Source organism: Heteronotia binoei, chromosome 3, assembly GCF_032191835.1.
Source record: "Heteronotia binoei isolate CCM8104 ecotype False Entrance Well chromosome 3, APGP_CSIRO_Hbin_v1, whole genome shotgun sequence".
In the NCBI taxonomy this organism is placed as follows: domain Eukaryota; kingdom Metazoa; phylum Chordata; class Lepidosauria; order Squamata; family Gekkonidae; genus Heteronotia; species Heteronotia binoei.
In genome coordinates, this window is record NC_083225.1 from 101,332,894 (window position 1) to 101,351,182 (window position 18,289).

The 18,289-nt window shown below is 40.0% G+C and overlaps 1 protein-coding gene across 4 annotated transcripts in view; it reads right to left on the reverse strand.

Annotated features, from left to right (window-relative positions):
- Positions 1-18,289, reverse strand: part of ITSN1 (intersectin 1) — a 197,760-nt gene that overhangs the window by 52,178 nt on the left and 127,293 nt on the right. For all 4 annotated transcript variants that reach the window (XM_060234313.1, XM_060234314.1, XM_060234315.1 and 1 more), the window contains 3 exons: positions 10,803-10,969; positions 5,653-5,698; positions 2,353-2,474 (listed from right to left, as the gene is read on the reverse strand). In XM_060234313.1, coding sequence (XP_060090296.1) covers positions 2,353-2,474; positions 5,653-5,698; positions 10,803-10,969 — 335 coding nt within the window. The remainder of the gene's footprint in view (positions 1-2,352; positions 2,475-5,652; positions 5,699-10,802; positions 10,970-18,289) is intronic.

The window sequence follows — 18,289 nt, forward strand, 5'->3', positions numbered from 1 at the left end:
TTGTTGTGGATTAAGGAATGGATGTTGTTATTAAATAGAAAACTACTGGTACTAGAAGGTCATGGAAATATTTTTGGTTGGCATGCTTATATGTATTATGGGAAAAATAAAATGGATGGTTTGTTTTCACACCATTATATAAGAAGAAATTTGTTAAATACTTGGTCAAAATATAAAAAGTATGGCGATGAGAGAAAACCACTATGGATTGTACCAACAGAAGTAATAAAGTTATCTTTAGATACTGAAGAAGGGATGCAGATAACATATAAACAATTATTAAAAATACAGGGAGCAAAGGTAGAACTTAAATCAGTTGAAGAATTACAGTATAAATACAATTGGTTTCAACTGCAACAAATACAGAGTTTGGTAGAACAGGACATTAAGAGTGAAGGTATAAGACAAGAACAAAGAATTGGAAAGGATGCTGTTTGGTGATAATGAAAAGTTGATTTCAAAAATTTATAATCTATTATTGAAATGGTCTACAGAGGACGAAGTAGTTAAATCTCAAATGATAAAATGGGCGATTAATATAAATAAAGAAATACAAATGGAGTCATGGGAGCACTTAAGGAAAAACTCTATGAAGATATCGACATTATAACATTAAAGAAAATTGCTTTAAAATTTTATACAGGTGGTATATGACACCAAAGAAACTGGCAAAAATGAACAATCAGGTGTCAGATAGATGTTGGAAATGTAAAAAACATGAAGGTTCTTTCTACCATATGTGGTGGACTTGTGAAAAGGCAAAACAATTTTGGCAAATGATTCAGAAAGAAGTGTCAAGAATTTTAGGTTATGATATTAAGAGGTCTCCAGACATTTTTTTGTTGGGATTACAAATGGAAAATTTTCCGAAACAAGATAGAACGATTGTGTGGTATCTGCTTTCAGCTGCAAGGACATTATATGTGCACTTATGGAAGCAGGATAAAATACCAGAAAAATGGGACTGGATTTTAAAAGTTATGACATGGAGTGAAATGGACAAACTTACAAGAATCTTAAAAGACTATGACTTGGAGAAGTTTAAGAATGGGAGAAATTTCAAAGATATGTTGAAAAATACTGGAAGGTAAAGGGACATTTAGTGATTTTTTATAACAGTTGAAGTTTTGTGGAAGAATGGACTAAAATACTAAAGGAACATTTCTTTTTTGTTTTTTATTATATTACTTTTCTTTGGAAAAGGGATAAAGAAATTTTCTTTGGAAAAGGGATAAAGAATGAAGATGTATTATAATTATTATGTTATATGGTTTTTCTTTTTTTCTCTTTATATACTTATTCTTTTCATCTTTTTATTATTTGTTATAAGATTTTTTTAATATGAAGATTCTATAATGGATAAAACTACCTTGTAGTTAGATCTTAGTTAAAAACACTAGCGGGGGTCATGGAAAGCGGGGAGGGGAGGAAGAAAATGTAATGTATTAACTTTGTATTAGTTTGTTTTATGAATATTTACAATATATTACAGAATAATAAAATTGTTTTACACAAAGAAAAAGAAAATTATAATTTTGGTACATATTTTCAAGATAACGTTTATTTGTTAGCAGGGCTTTTTTTGTAGCAGGAACTCCTTTGCATGTTAGTCCACACCCTGCTTATGCAGCCATTCTCCAAGAGCTTACAGGGCTCTTAGTACTGGGTCTACTGTAACTCTTAGAGGATTGGCTACATCAGGGGTGTGTGGCTACAACAAAAGTTCCTGCTACAAAAAAAGCTCTGATTGTTACTATTCACAACACGCTATAGTGCATGATGACAATAAACCTCTGAAGAAGTAAATTTTGTAAATTTTGTAATATTCTGCTTGTCTTATTGTGATTGTATGAGATATTTTCTGTCAAAATTATCTAATTCTTTTTGTTTACTATAAATTGGTATTTTCAACTTTTTTTTTTCCTACTGCACACACAAATTCTAAGATATATGTGCTAAGGTAGCAAAGGATGCAGCAGTTTTCAGTGCACACAGTCTGTAATATTGGGTATAATCACAACATGGTATTTTTTGTTAAAGAAGTACAAATTATACACTAACTAAATTACAAAATGATTCCTTTTGTGTTTTTAACTATGTTCAGTTTTGATTTAAAAAGTACTGAGTATATTTCAATTTTTCCCAAACTCAAAGAAAAAAAATACACATATCCCTCTGAAACAAATTGTTTTTCCTTCCTCGACTTTAAAATTCCTATAAATGTTATATCTCCAATTAAGGTGTAACACCTTTACTTCAGAATGATGTTTAATTAAAATTATTAGCTTTGTATTGTACTCAAACCAACAAAAACTTTTGCCTTATATAATATAAAATAACAGAGTGACTCACTTGAAGCTCTCCTTCCCACCATCCACCAGGATTCTTCTTTCTTATAAGAATCAGCTGACCAGGGGCAAGCGTAAGCTGCTCAGGGCCTGTTGCAGTATATGAGGCAATAACCTGAGCAATTTCTGTTAATTAAAATAAAAAATTTCATTTATCATTAATCTGAAAAAGTAGTATCATCTAATTTAACATGTTTACTGTGCCAGCATGTAAACATGCTGGCACAGTACACCGCAATAGAGTTAACTTAAACATTCATGTTCCGATACATCTTAATGTTTTATTTATTTATTTATTTATTTATCTATCTATCTATCTGGGATTTATATCCCACCCTTCCCACCGAGTGGCTCAGGGCGGCTTACAACATATTTTCACTATAGCATAAATTGTTTAGAAAGCATTTAGAAGAAAAATACTAGAGACAGTTAAATATATTACTCAAGGGAAGAGTGGTAACTGTCACATTGAGGGTATTAGATCCTTGAAGAAACAGGAACTGTTTTGCCGAAATGGACAGCAATCCCAGAAAATGGTTTGCTCTGGGCAGTTATTAAGGTTACCAACTGAAATAAGAGATCCAGCCGAGGATGGGGGAAGGAAGGGGGCAGCTAAAGCTGGAGCTTGCTGATATTGGACACAAGCATGATACTAAGCACAACATTTTAAAAAATGGAAGTAGCTGCAAAGAGAGTAGAACTACTGGGACAGTGAGAGAAAAGACTATAGCTCAATGCAAAGCAGATTTAGAGTTTCAGTAACTGAGATCAACCAAGGAATAATGCCTCATTTCTGAAGAGTTTTCACAGGACAAGTGAAATACCTCTATGGCAAGCTGATATCCATTCTGGACATAATCCACTATATATTTTCAAGTATAAAAACTTACTGAGTCTTTTAGTACTTTTAAAATTATCCTCTTGCCAGTGGTTTGTAAATTTAAAAAAAAGAATATTGATGCCTTAGAAATCCAAGTAACTGTTGGATGGAAAGAACTAAGCAGACTTTGCCTGTTTCCAGCTCCCTGAGTCTCTCTTCCCAAATCTGCTGCTGAGGGTGAGAGTGATGCAGGCTCAGCAGAAATCATCCCTCATTTGAACTATCTCCTGCCCTGCTTGTGCAAGTACTTAACAGGGAGGAGGAAGGAGAAAAGAAGTTGGTTTTTATACCCCACTTTTCCCCTATCCTATGGACTCTCAAAGTGGCTTACAAACACCTTCCCTTCCTCTTCCTACCACAGTCACCTTATGAGGCAGGTGGAGCTGAAAAAGTTTTGAGAGAAGACTATGACTGACCGAAGGTCACTCAGGAAGCTTCATGTGGAAGAGTGTAGAATCAAACCTGGTTCTCCAGGTTAGAGTCTAGCACTCTTAACACTAGCCATGCTGGCAAAATGGGTCATTTCCTACTATTCTTGAGGGATCACACTTTCAGAAGCACCATTTTGGGGCACAAAGGGGGAAGAAAGGTGGTAACAATATGTTTTGTGAAAAGCACTCCACTCACAGGTCTCTAGATTCAGCCCATGCAATAATTAAACATGAAATTCCTCATTTTCACTCACTGTTTAGCTCCTCTGATCTATTTATTTACTTCATTTGTATCTGCCTTTCTCCCCAATGGGAACCCAAAGTGGCTTACATCATCCTTATCTCCTCTATTTTATCTTCACAACAGCCCTGTGAAATAGGTTAGGCTGAGACAGTATGAATGATTGAAGGTCACCAAGCAAGCTTCCGTGGCATGAAGGGGGATTCAAATCCAGGTCTCTAAGATACTAGTCCACACTACACCACACAGGCTGACTGTTTTGCAAATATCTGTGAAGAGACTTCAAAATTATATCCCCTTTCCTTGTAGATGAATATATTTAGCATAGATTAGCACAGAGCCAGTTTGGTTAGTAGTTAAGTGCATGGACTCTTAACTGGGAGAACTGGGTTTGATTCCCTACTCCTCCACTTGCAGCTGCTGGAACAGCCTTGGATCAGTAGCTCTTGCAGAGTTGTCCTTGAAAGGGCAGTTTCTGTGAGAGCTCTCTCAGCCCCACCTTCCTCCCTCATTTGAACTATTTTTTGTTTGTTGTGGGGAAGGAAGATAAAGGAGGTTGTGAGCCGCTCTGAGATTCAAAGTGAAGAGCAGGCTAAAAATCCAATATCATCATCTTCTTCTTAAATATGATTCTTAATGAAAGTGCAATATAAAAATGTAATTTCTAGTCCCAGTCTTCCCAGCATAGGAACAATGTTAGATGTAAATCTAAAGAAAATATTCATTAAAATACATGGCCATAATAAAAACTGAACATATATTGAAACAAAGAATTTTCAAGGAAGGGAGGAATTTAATCAGAAGTATATTTCAACCAGCAAGCAATTTCATTGGTAAGTAGAAAAAGAATTATTCTTCAACTGAACAGGCATTTTTGCATTCTGAGTGCCTTCCTTCCAACAGTTCTAAAGACAGCTGTCTTGCCTTGTCACTCAATTAAAGATTTACTTGCAATTGAGAAGTGCAACATGGCCCAAACATCCTGCCACACTATTTGAATTTACACTTCCTCTCAGCTGGTTTTCTAAAAGTCAGCTGCAGGCCTTGAATTCAGCAGGAGCTCACAGAAGCACAGCTCCTGAACCTTTCTGAGGGTTCTCCCCCCTCCTCCCCACCTACCTTGTCCATTGAATAGTAGGTGCAGCTGCATAACAATCCCTGGATTATGAGAATGGGCAGCCAGCCAGCCACCAGGGGGTTTGCCACATGCTTAGCAGCCCTCATTAACCCCTGGAGAAACCCATGTCACCCTTTCTCCATTTCATATGTGATTATGGTTATGGGTGGCTTGCTAGCCTTTTGACCATGAGGGGGGGAATAGGCCAAGGAGAGCCCCAGGTGAGTGAGGCCTGCTTGGGCTGGCTAGAAAACCAGCCAGCCGAAGTAGGCCATGATCGCCTAGGGCTCTCCTTTCTAGCGTCAGGTTGCTTTTGGCTGGTGGGGGGGGGCAGCATATGCTAATGAGCTCCACCACCTGTTTGTCTACAAAATGACCCCCAGTCAGCTGTAACAGGAACTCGTATTTCAGCTCTGAGTAAAATGTAAAACCAGTCCTCAAAATGTATGTCTCAAAACAATGACTAGGGTTTCAAACTGGAAGTTAAATAATCAAAAATCTCTAATCTAAACCCTTGTCACTAACATTAAAAGGAAGTAAGCTATTTCAAAGCTATAGCAGACAGACTAGCCATGAAAGCAGTGAGAATGACATTTTATAGGCATTATTTTAATTTCCCTCAGAGCAAAACTCACCAGGTTTCTTGCCTAGGCTTCCTGTTTTTCCAGTAGTTCCAGGAACCTTAAATAATAAGAAAAATGTTATTCATATTTTCATAAAGCTATGGTTGTATACTGAGGACAGGATCTATAAAACCATACACAGGAAACTGCCTTATTCCGATTGACTGGTCCATTGACAAAGATTCCAGCAATGAAGGCACAATTTTTACCAACTCCTCCCCTCCCATGGCAGACCTAAGACTCACACTCCCAGTAGTTCCTGGCATTTTGGGCTGCAGTGGTAAGTGAAGAAGTCCTGCACCGCTGAAAAAAATCCCTTCCACCCGCAGAGATTGTGTGGAAACTAACAAAAAATTGGTACTGTATTCTGTAACTGGCAGCAGCTCTCCAGGGTCTCAGATTGAGGTCTCTTACAATACCTAATACCTGACCCTTTTAATTAGAGATACTGGGGAATAAGCATGGGATTTCTGCATGTAAAACAGATATGAACTAATGAGCTGCAGCCGCACCCCACCGCGCCCATGTAAGCCTTTAAATTTGCATTTCATATCAAAACTCTACTCCTCTCCTCCCACAGTGATGCATGACAGAAGACAGGTTCCAAGATAACATGTGGCATAACAAAAATTCACCAGAACACACCAAAACTCTCTCCCAAGCCTAAATGCTTTGTTATGGAAAACTTGTCAGTGTGGCATTAAACTTTGTATCTAGAGCATGTTAATTTCATCTCAGATTACAACTTTGTGGTCACAGGCTGCGCTTAAATAATTACCGTATGTACCTAGACAAACTGCAGCCTGCACCAAACCACCTGTTTCCTAAAGCCTACATATATCCTGCAAACTGAATGTAAATTTGCAAAATTGTTGCTTTATTTTGCACTTTTCTGTTTAGCATAATTTAATCTGATTTTCCTAGTCAGGATAAGAAGTAATGGACCTAGCAGAACACCAAAGCTCCACCTCAAACACTGCTGTTCCTATTCCTACTTATGACTTCTGAGATCTCAGGATATCATATGTGTAATATGTTTTAATATTGCTTATTGGTTATTGTGTATTTTATGTTGTTAGCCTCCTTGAGTCTGCATAGAAAGGGCGGGATATAAATACGTAAATAAATAAAATAAATAAATATCAATGCAGCTTTTTAATGTGTTCCCACATAATTGTGGAATACACAGAGCTATGGTCAAAGTGGATGTATATAAAAGAATCAGTAATACGCATTCTGTAACATCACAGCACTGTTGAATGAAACTAGTAGCCTATCTAGTCCAGAATCCTGTTTCACACAGTGGTCAAATAGTTGTCCTGGAAAGCCAATGAACAGGGCACAGACACCACTGCCTTCCTTGACATTGGTTCCTACAACTGGTATTCCAGAGGTTTATTTTCACTTAAACCCTTTCATAACTACAAACTGTCCCACAGACCAGAAACAGCAATTGTTTGGAGACCTGCAAGTAACCTAACATTCATTTTTTTTTCTTTTTGCTAAATTCTTATTCTAAATGTATCCTCAGATATTCAAGTACACAAAAAACATTAAGATGGTATTCTTTGCACTGAACAATGACATTCCCTATATAAGTCACAGCTATAGGAACCAATGTATATGAGACATCCAACATGTATATACAAAGCAATTTTACACACAGGTAGAACTGTCACACTGCCTTGCCCATTTATATGCTAACCCTTTTAAACCTGTTGCTTCTGTGTTCAAATATTATAAAATGTACAGCAATGGAGATGGGAAGGAATACCAAAGGGGGTGCTAAGCGGCAAGGTGATGGCACTGGAGGTGGGCCCCTTTGGTGATATTATTCATTTATTTACGATGACCAGGCTAAAGCCCAGATGCTAGCAAAGAGCATTCCAAGTTTCTGCCTCTGCATAGTGCTGAAATCTGGTGGAAAACTATCAAAATACCACCAGAACTCCAGTCAGACTAGTATACCATTTTTTGAGAAATTGTCATCACTGCGTGTCTGTCATTTTTCAAGACACATGGGAAAGATCAATGATCCCTGTACCCACAGATCACTGGGTCTAATCTACAATGAGTAATGTGTGTGTTTCAGTTAACAGAGATTAGATTTAACAATTTGTTCTATTTCATGTTTGCAACAGTATATTGAAAAAATCGTAAATCTGCAGTGCTGAAGGGTTTAGAAAAGTGAAATAACCCTGTGAATAAGTTTTATCTCATTAGGAACCAGACCTGGTACTTAGATTCACATGAAGGATTGTATTTGTCTTTTAAAAAATGAATTAAATGAATTAAAAATGTTGAAGATTTAGTAATATTATAGTTGCCAGCCTCATACTTTCTCAAAACAAATAACAAGATTAAACACTGGTCACATACCATCAACTTACATTGCCTAGTTCAATGCGGGAAATGGTGCATTACAATCCAGAAGCAAATGCTAATGACTTCAGTGGGATGTATGTATTACGTCATTCACTAATTCTGCAGGAAGAGTGTCTTCTTAAGAGTTCAGTCACATATGTCCCATGCTGAGAATTCCCTAGTAACATGGGAACTGTACAACTGCTAGGACCTTGTTCAATCTACGATGGCCCATTTGTCTTAAGACCTCTCTCTTTGGCTGATAAGACAAGTAGTTGAGATCATTCCTGTAACTACTTTCTTCCCCTGGTGAAAGCAAATGTCAGCAACAAATCTCACACTGCGCTGTGACCACAAAGAACTTCTGAGTCCCTGTATGTTGCTCACAACATGAAGATCACCCAATTTATCACAGGGGTGAGGTAATAATAGTAACAGTTGTGTCCTGTCAAGTTGCAATTGACTTATGGTGACATCAGGACCATGGTTTGCAATAAAAAAGGCCAATGCCATGCTGGGAATTATTAGGAAGGGAATTGAAAACAAATCAGCCAGTATCATAATGCCCCTGTATAAATCGATGGTGCGGTCTCATTTGGAGTACTGTGTGCAGTTCTGGTCGCCGCACCTCAAAAAGGATATTATAGCTTTAGAGAAGGTGCAGAGAAGGGCAACTAGAATGATTAAAGGGCTGGAGCACTTTCCCTATGAAGAAAGGTTGAAACGCTTGGGACTCTTTAGCTTGGAGAAACGTCGACTGCGGGGTGACATGATAGAGGTTTACAAGATAATGCATGGAATGGAGAAAGTAGAGAAAGAAGTACTTTTCTCCCTTTCTCACAATACAAGAACTCGTGGGCATTCGATGAAATTGCTGAGCAGACAGGTTAAGACGGATAAAAGGAAGTACTTCTTCACCCAAAGGGTGATTAACATGTGGAATTCACTGCCACAGGAGGTGGTGGCGGCCACAAGTATAGCCACCTTCAAGAGGGGTTTAGATAAAAATATGGAGCACAGGTCCATCAGTGGCTATTAGCCACAGTGTATGTGTGTATATAACATTTTTTGCCACTGTGTGACACAGAGTGTTGGACTTGATGGGCCGTTGGCCTGATCCAACATGGCTTCTCTTATGTTCTTATGGTATTTTCAAGGCAAGTGAGGAGCACAGGTGGTGTGCCACTACCTTCCTCTTCATAACAATCCCAGTCTTCCTTGATGGTCTCCCATCCAAGGACACAAGCTGTAGAAATTTCATGTACCCAGCAATCCTCTCTGCTGATCTTCTGGCTGATATTAGTGACAACAGAGGGCTTCCTGCATACCTTCATGTAGCTCTTTGCAAAGCATGGAGGTATCAGGGCTACCATGTACTGGCATCAGGAACAGGCAGCCTAATTCAACACAATTGATGACTGTCTACTTATTTCTTCCTGCAGTGAAAAGAGCATGAAGATTTTCTATTTTCCCTAAATGAGTGCAAATACATCTAATGATTCTTTGTGAAATTTAACAGATTTTTTTCAGCATTGTCAGATGCTGGCCTCTATGGTTCTATTTACTCTTTTGACAGATACACATATAATCAGTTAGAAATGGATATCCCAGGATTGTCCGATCTTGGAAGCTAAGCAATGGTTAGTACCTGGATGGGAGACCATCAAGGACGTTCAGAGTTGCAACACAGAGACAGGCAAAGACAAATCACTTCCATTAATCCCTTGCCTTAAAGAAACCCTTTGAGGGGTCACCGTAAGTTGGCTGTGACTTGATAGCAAAGGGGGGGGGGAGGAGTTGACACACAGTGGCTGGCAATAAGCAGGAGTCCAAGGGGGGGGGGACAAATGCAATTTTGGGCTGTATCAACAGAAGTATAGTGTCCAGATCACGTGAAGTGATGGTGTCACTTTACTCTGCTTTGGTAAGACCTCATCTGGAGTATTGTGTTCAGTTTTGGACACCACATTTTAAGAAGGATATAGACAAGCTGGAAGGGGTCCAGAGGAGGGCAACGGTGATGGTGAAGGGTCTGGAGACCAAGTCCTATGAGGAAAGGTTGAAGGAGCTGGGCATGTTTAGCCTGGAGAGGAGGCGGCTGAGAGGAGATATGATCACCATCTTCAAGTACTTAAAGGGCTGTCATAGAGAGGATGGTGTGGAATTGTTTTCTGTGCCCCCAGAAGGTAGGACCAAAACTAATGGGTTGAATTAAATCAAAAGAGTTTCCGGTGCAACATTAGGAAGAACTTTCTGACCATTAGAGTGGTTCCTCAGTGGAACAGGCTTCCTCGGGAGGTGGTGGACTCTCCTTCCTTGGAGGTTTTTAAACAGAGGCTAGATGGCCATCTGACAGCAATGAAGATTCTTTGAATTTGGGGTCAGTGGGTTTCCTGCATTGTGCAGGGGGTTGGACTAGATGACCCTGGAGATCCCTTCCATGATTCTATGATTTTCCCACCCAATTCAGCTGTGGTTCAGAGGAAGATCACCAGCTTGGCATGAAAAAGGTCCCAGGTTCAATCTCCGGTATTTCCAGTTAAATGGATCACGTAGCAGATGATGTGAAAGAATTCTGCCTGAGACCATACAGAGCAGCTGCCAGTCGGAGTATACTGACCTTGTTGGACCGATGGCCTGATATAAGGCAGTGTAAGACAGCTTCATGTGTGTTCATGTGTACATTTCTCCCCAAACCATTCCAGTTATTCATTTTGTCAGCTTGTGATTATCTACAATAATAGATGTGAAGAAAGAGATTGTGCATTAGTGTGCACATGCGCACACACTGACTTTACCTCAGAATCTTTCAGTCTGACATAGTTAGATGGAAATACTCCTGATTTTTCACCCAGTGTTCCTGTCCACCAATCTCCATCCTTCTTGGTCACTAGAATTAAATCCCCTTGTTGAAAAGTTAAGTCTCCTTGTTCTGAGCTCTCGTAAGTGTACATGGCAATATATTCTAAAAATGTAAAAAGATACAGAAGTGAGAAATGGCTGTGAATTATCAGTTACATTGCACATCTATTTTACAAATAAGAAGTGATGCACTATAATTCTATTTCTACTCTTCAGTTTTCTGAGGAACAGTATTTTTCTTCTCTCAAACTGACTTTAAGGTATTACTTAAAAGGGAGCAAGGCCGTCTTCAGTGGAAAGCACTGTACCAAGTTCTTCAAAGAGGACTTAATTTCACTGTGGTGGGTAGATCCCCCCCTTGAGTTATCAAAACTTCAGAAACTTACACAAATTATTGTTCTGTAAATAAATTTTACAGTCAGAACTTAGAAAGTGTTCCTACAAAAATAACCAATACATTTATACATACCACACTTGAACTACTAACAGTTCTATCCTAAGGACAGTTCCATAGGAATAAGCCTAAAGGAATGGACTTGTTTAGGATTCCTAGTAGACCTGCTTATTAGCTAATCATCACAGAGCCAAATTTAACTGAAAAGGGCAAATTTTTGCCTGAGATATTAAGAGTTAAGGACACACTTGTTTGTTTTTGCTTCTGTACTATTTCCTTTATACCACAGGTTAGATCCAAATGTGCAGGGAAAGACACTTCTATTTGTGCAAGGAAAATGTCCAGGATTTCCCAGGAATTTACATGAAAGGTGCAGCTTTTCATTCACGAAGTTCCTTAAAGTCCCACAATCTTTAGGAATAGTTTTTCTGGTGGCATGGGAGTAAGGGACACAGAAGAAAGGGGAGATGGGTATAACAGCGCGCCTCGCGGTCTCACTGGATCACTTCTATATGCGGCTTATGGCTAGCCCAGCCCCTCTTCAGCCTCAGTTCTTCCTTTTGAATTTTACCTCACGACTATGAAACGCAAGGGGTGGGTGTAATATGGATTTCTCACTACTAGTCTCTTCGGGGGTTTTATTTTGCTTTCAGATGGATATAAACTCAGTTTGTAGGGGACCACCACAGCTTTGATAGCTTTCCCAATATACTGGCACCAGAGAACTTTAAAGTAAACCACAGAAGTTTATTAACGTACACACACCGTCTTCAACTGGGGGAATGGGAAATATATACATGGGCTATATTGTATCTCAAGCAGTTAAGAGTTTCTTCGTAGATCAGGCTTTATAATATCAAATTCACTTAGGTCTCTCAGGTTTCACAGATCATACAGCTTCCACTCTCCAACACTATTCTGGGTTGCCCTCTTGGGCATAATGTGCCAAGTCCCTTAAGTCGACTGGTGTCTCTTCTCCCAGCCCTTGAGACTTCTAGACCCACATCTTTCCCTCAACCACCTCTTTATCTCTTAAGAGAAGTGCCTCTGTGTCTGTGACCTCTCAGGTCTTTTACAGTGACTCTTCTCTAGTCACACACAGCCCCTTGGCTGTCTTTATAGAGTGAACAGTGAGCTTTGCTTCTCTCAAAGACTTTCCTCAGCTCCTGTCTCAGCTCCTTCTCAGACCAAATGCTCTCTTCAGCAGTCTCCCTCAGACTCTCTCTGACACTAACTGCCCTCAGCCGTTAGCTGTCAATCACCTCTGAGAGTTCCGAGCACTCTGGCCCCCACCCTCAGATCATCTGACGAGTCCTTAGTTTTCTTGTTAACCCGTTCATTACCGTCACAATGGGAAAGATCTGTTCAGGTGGTACTCTGGTTGCGGTACTTTGGATTCAACCAATGAATGGTTGATTTTGCCTTTGAAGTTTAAAATACCTCTTAAAATGGCACCTACGTTGATATTTTAGACATACACAAGTATATTTAAATGTAAAATCATTTTAAAAGGTGATCAAACTAAACATTCTTCTTTTGGTGAACAAATTTAGTTTATGTTCTTCCATCTATTTATGCATTCTACCCAATCCAGCAACTCTTCATGGTACACAAGCTTCCCTTTCCATACAGCTAGTAGCTCCAGGGAATAAAGGAAAGCATGCATATGAAGCTTCCCTTTCTAAACAAAGGCATGCATATGCAGGAATTCAAAGTTCTTATCACAATAAATGAGGGCTGGAATGAACCCTCTCAGAGTGGACTTCTCATTCTTCACATCTATTTTTACCCCATATATTTCATTTTAGAGTCTTGGGGTTTTTTCAAGTATGTTTCTCTAGATATTCTTCCCATTATAGATAGCCAAAACACTTAACATCTTTCTGTATTCCTTACTCATGGAAAATTGTTAAAGATGAGCTATAAAACAGGATGTGAAGTGTATTTGCAAACCACGGCTAACCATTACCTCATTACCTCTGCATTGAGCACTAGGTTGGTCATCCAGATGAAACTTTGGAGCTTACCTGAAGGTTTATTCTTTTCAGTGGGGTGAATTCATCAAAACTGGTTAGGTCACACCTCCTCTCACTCTAGGTAGGGCTATGCAAATTTGTACTGGCTCAATGTGAGGATGCACCTCCAGTTTTAGTATAGCCCAGTTTAACAACAGATTTTGTTTCCCACTAGATTTTTATTTTATTTGTTTATTCATTCATTCATTTTGTGATGGGGTATGGATGACTTCACCTAACTGAAGAGAAGAAACCTTCAGGTAAACTGGTTATATACCCAAGCTACAACTTGGATGAGATTTTTATTTTAATTTTTATTCTGTTCCATCAGTATGTTGTACATCCTTCTACTAAATGAAGTCTCTGCAGATTTTAACTAGTCCAACCTATAGGGTCTCACACAGGTATAAAGGAGGATCAGGTTGCAGCTCTACAGATTTCTTCCACTGGAGCCCTGGTGGAAAGGTCACTGATGTTGCTGCATATCTGATGAAGTGGCCTGTAACATCATTTGGAGGTCTCAGGCCCAGCACTTCATATGCTTTTCAGATACATGGCTTGATCAATAAGGTGATCTCAGATTCTGAGACCTTTTAACCTTTACACTGTGAGACACAGACACAAAATCCTTTGCCTTATCTGTGCCATCCTATTTAAGCAAATGTGTGGAGTGCTGCACACATCTAATTTGTGCCAGACTCGCTATTTGAGATAACATGACACAGGACAAAAGAATAGTAGTACCAATTCTTGGTTCACATGATCAAGGGTAAATACCTTTGGCACAAAGGAAGGATCTATCCTGAGCAGGGCTTTCTTTGTAGAAAAAGTCCAGCAGGGACTTATTTGCATATGAGGTCACACCCCCTGACACCAAGCCAGCTAGAACTGTGTTGCTGCTTAAAAAAAAAAAAAAAAAAGCCCTGGTCCTGAGTACCACTAAGACCTTGTGAAATATACACAATTCCTTCCTGACCACTAAGACCCCTAATTCAGACATTCTTCTTGCAGAAGTAATCTCTGGGGAAAAAACGGTAACTAGATTACGATGATTTGAAAGGCTCAAATGGTGGTTTGTTCAACTCTGTAACACTTTAGAAAGGTTTCCAGCAGGAAACTTATGCCTAATGGGAAGTGCCAATTGTATGGTTCCTTTGAGGAAACTACTAACATGCCTATGAGAAGAAAAAATTATTGAATCTTTGGCAATTCAACATAGAGGCCAGTGCTACAATCTGTCTTTTAAGGTTTCCATTCTTAGAAACTGATTCCAGTCTTAAGGAGATTTTAATGGATCCAGCTTTTTAGTACTGGTCCACTTTTGAACGTCAGCCATGTAAGAGTATGCAGATGACTGAAAACAGATTTGTGGACTGCACCAAGATATCAACTACTTAACTTCAAAGGCCCAATCCTTCTAAATCCAATTGTTCAATTTCTAATTTGTCAGTTGGAGTTTGATATGATCTGGGTGGTGAGCTGATTCTTTTACCTCCTCAGAGCCCATTTGGGAAAGGGTGGGCTATAAATAGAAAATAATAAATAAATTTTACATGAGAACCCATCTGCCTGCAATCTCCATGGTGGAGATACTGTCATCATTAGTTATGAGGCCCAAAAAAACTTGTGTGCCAGAAGGGAATTATGAAAATCTCCTCTGCTGCCTCTTTTGACACCTTATTCATGCCTCTGCTGATCAGCATGGTTGGAGGGAAGGCGTAGAGCAGACCACTGGGTCAATGGCAAGTGCATGCATCCTCGCCACCTGCTCTGTGATCATAGAAACTGGTTAGAAACCTGGCAACTTGATTGTTATTTGATAGTATAAAAGGATCGAAGATATGGATCCTGAAATGAAGTGTGATTTTGCTGAATGATCTTTTTGTTTAGACTCTATTCGCATCAATCAAAATCCTTCCTGCTCAAATAGTCGGCTAGGAGATTTGTAATCTCCCCTGCTAAAGTCATCATTCCGACACAGCTCAGATTACACAAATCCTCACAGTCCAGCAGCACTAGTTTGGAGACTGTGCACGTAATAAATGATGCAATTTGTTTTTAAATTGTTTTATTTTAATGTGTTTTAATTATTTATTAATTTATATAATTATAATGTTGTTGTGCTGAATGGCCCAGCTATCTGTTGTGATTTGCCCTGAGCCTGCTTGCAGGAAGGGTGGAATATAAATTTGAAAAATAAATAAAGAGTTATTCTACTCTTAGAACCACCCCAATTTTTTTCTACCCAATCGAACAGAATTCTGGACTCCCAGAGTAGCACCACCAATCTGATGCTTTCTTGCCAACTGATGTTCAGCTTGGCCAAAGTACTGTTCTTCAACAGGTTCTGGAAGACAATCAGTGCTAGTCTGATTGTCCCAAGTTCCAGCCAGTTTATACTGTTCATTTCTTCCAATGGGTTTCTTCTGCCTTAGACAATTTGATCTTTAACGTGCTCTCTGGTCCCTTCTGCCAGTGTCCATAATTACCATCATAAGGAAGCTGGAAGAAACTGACTCCCCCCTTGTCAGATTTGGAAACCAGCTTAGTTATTCCTTTGTGGGGGAGGGGCAGTACCTCGACCTATTTGTGCTTTTTTTTTTGCTCCTTCTGAAAAGGAAGAAGAGTTCATTGAAAAATGCCTGTCGTGGAAGCAGGCCAAAAGCACCAGATCAATGGTCTACATCATCAGCCCCAGTATTGCCAACTGGTGCATGAGGTCCATCAACCCCTGTCAGATTGTTTTCACTGTTTCCAACAATTTTACCTGCTTCTTTGCAAATGTGAATCCTGGCCACTAAGTGGACTATTTCCCTGGAGGATGTAAGATGACTCTTGTTTTTTACATTGATCAGGCAGCTGTGTGCTGAAGAGACTGCATAATGGACCTGGTGTCCTTGCTCACCTCATCTACCTCCTCGGCTCTGTGTAGCATATCATCCAGTTTGTAGGTAGGCTATTAGAACTATCAAGAACTTGATAAACACCCTCAGAGATGATGCCAGCCGAAAAGGTAAGACCTTGTATTGAAAATGCTGGCCCTGAATGTCAAAAAGGGAAGAACTGTCTGGAAGGTGAGTGGGTGAATTGCAATATCCAGGTAAGCATCTCAAAGATCTAAGGACGTCATGTAATTATCCTGCTGAATTACTCTACAGAATGCAGTGAAGTGATTTCATACAGAACTTGTGCATCTCTACCATAGGTTCAACTCTTTTTTTTAAAAAAAATTTCCCCCTTCAGTCCCCAGATCTCTTTGGAACTACAAATAGAATGGAATAATTCCCATGGAAATGGTGTTGTAAGGGTACTGATTCCACTGCAATAAAAGTTGAATAGGTCTGAACAGAAGAAAGGCATCTCTGTTGTGTTTTGGGAAGTGGGAAGTACAGGAGCGATGGGTGGGGGAAGAGGGAAATTCTATCCTGTATTCCTTCCAGATGATGGAGAGTACTTACTGGTTGGTTGTAGACTCTATCCAGCTGTTGGCAAACTGCTGGAATCAACCCCCAACCATACAGTCAAGTAGTTGCTCTTTGTTTTGTTGGTTCCTATTTGTTAGGAGGGAACTGACGCTACTGGAATCTGGACCTATAGCTGCAGGTGCAGGAGCTCCTAAAATCCTTTTTTAAAAAAATTGATAGACCTGAATTAGGCACCTTCCAAAGCTCCATAGTTTCCTATTAACCACTATATTGGTGGCCTGTTCTCTTGCACAGAACTACATGGCCTCTTGGGATGTGTCTGCTGCAAATTTCACAGCCCTTATAATTTTTAGGATGGATCTCATAAGCATCATAGAGTCAGTATCTCCTGAAAGAGGTTATCAGTCCAAACCATAATGGCCCTGGTGAAATTTGAGAGCATTGTCAGACAGGCTGTCCCATGGAATTGCCTAAGGCTGTCTTATTATTACTTTTATCCACTGAATCCTTAAACATCCCCACACTTAGACAAAACTGCTGCTGAATGTAAGACTACTACTAGAGCATACAGCAGGGGAGCCTGAGGTCTTCCATGTTGCTTGCTGGAAGGGTGAAGATTTTTTTTAAAAAAATGCCTGTAATAAAGTGCTGCTGTTTGGAATTGCCCATTCTGCCTTAAAAATTCAGAGAATGGACAAACTTTGGGTCTCTTAAACCTCTAGTATCTAAATTGGCTGAAGCTGATGGTCTAGATTTTACTGTTGTATCCAACTGGTAGTTAAAAGCAGGGGTGGGGGGAACTACCTTTTTAATTTCTAGAAAAGTTCTGGCTGGAAAGGCCTAGAAGAATTTCCTGACCACTTCCTTTTGTCTTTATCAGAACTTGCTGTCATAGATCATATATTTGAAAAGAGCTCCTACATCCCTGAACACAGGTGGTGAGAGAGAAAGGGAACATCTATTTTGACCAGCATTTGAAAGCTCCAGATGTCCCTAGTGCTAGCATCTTTATGGGAGATATTAGCCACAGCCACTGCTTAGCCAGGTGCTTCTAGACACAGCAATGCCAACATGATTCTTGGTTGGATACACATGGGATTGGGGGAGGTCCAGGCGGGACTAAAGGCATGCATCCTCCAATCTGCAGAGGGATGGCAGAACCCCCCCTCACCAACTACCCTACTGGAGTTTTCCTGAACTGCTGAACCCACTGGGAAAGGCACCAGGGAAGCGGGGAGGGGGGCTACTCTACCACACTGCTGCCCCTGCTTGGATCGACCCCTTGTTCATACTGGAGGTCTTTATCCCACTGCCCCTATGTAGCTTGGGGATAGGGGTCACACCTTCATACAATCCTCTCACTCCCTGTAGGCCTGGAAGCCTCTGAGTTTGTACATGGCGAGCCACCTGCTGTGATTTTTCTCGTGGCTGTTCAGACGCAGCAGAGCTCTGCCAGGATTTTCCAGCACAGCTGGGGGCCAGCTGCAGAATGACTTGAAGCCCCAGATCTGCCAGCACCAATGACAGTCCATGCCACTGCAGATGCATCTGCTGTTGACCAGTCTATGACACCTGAAGCCTCAGGCAGA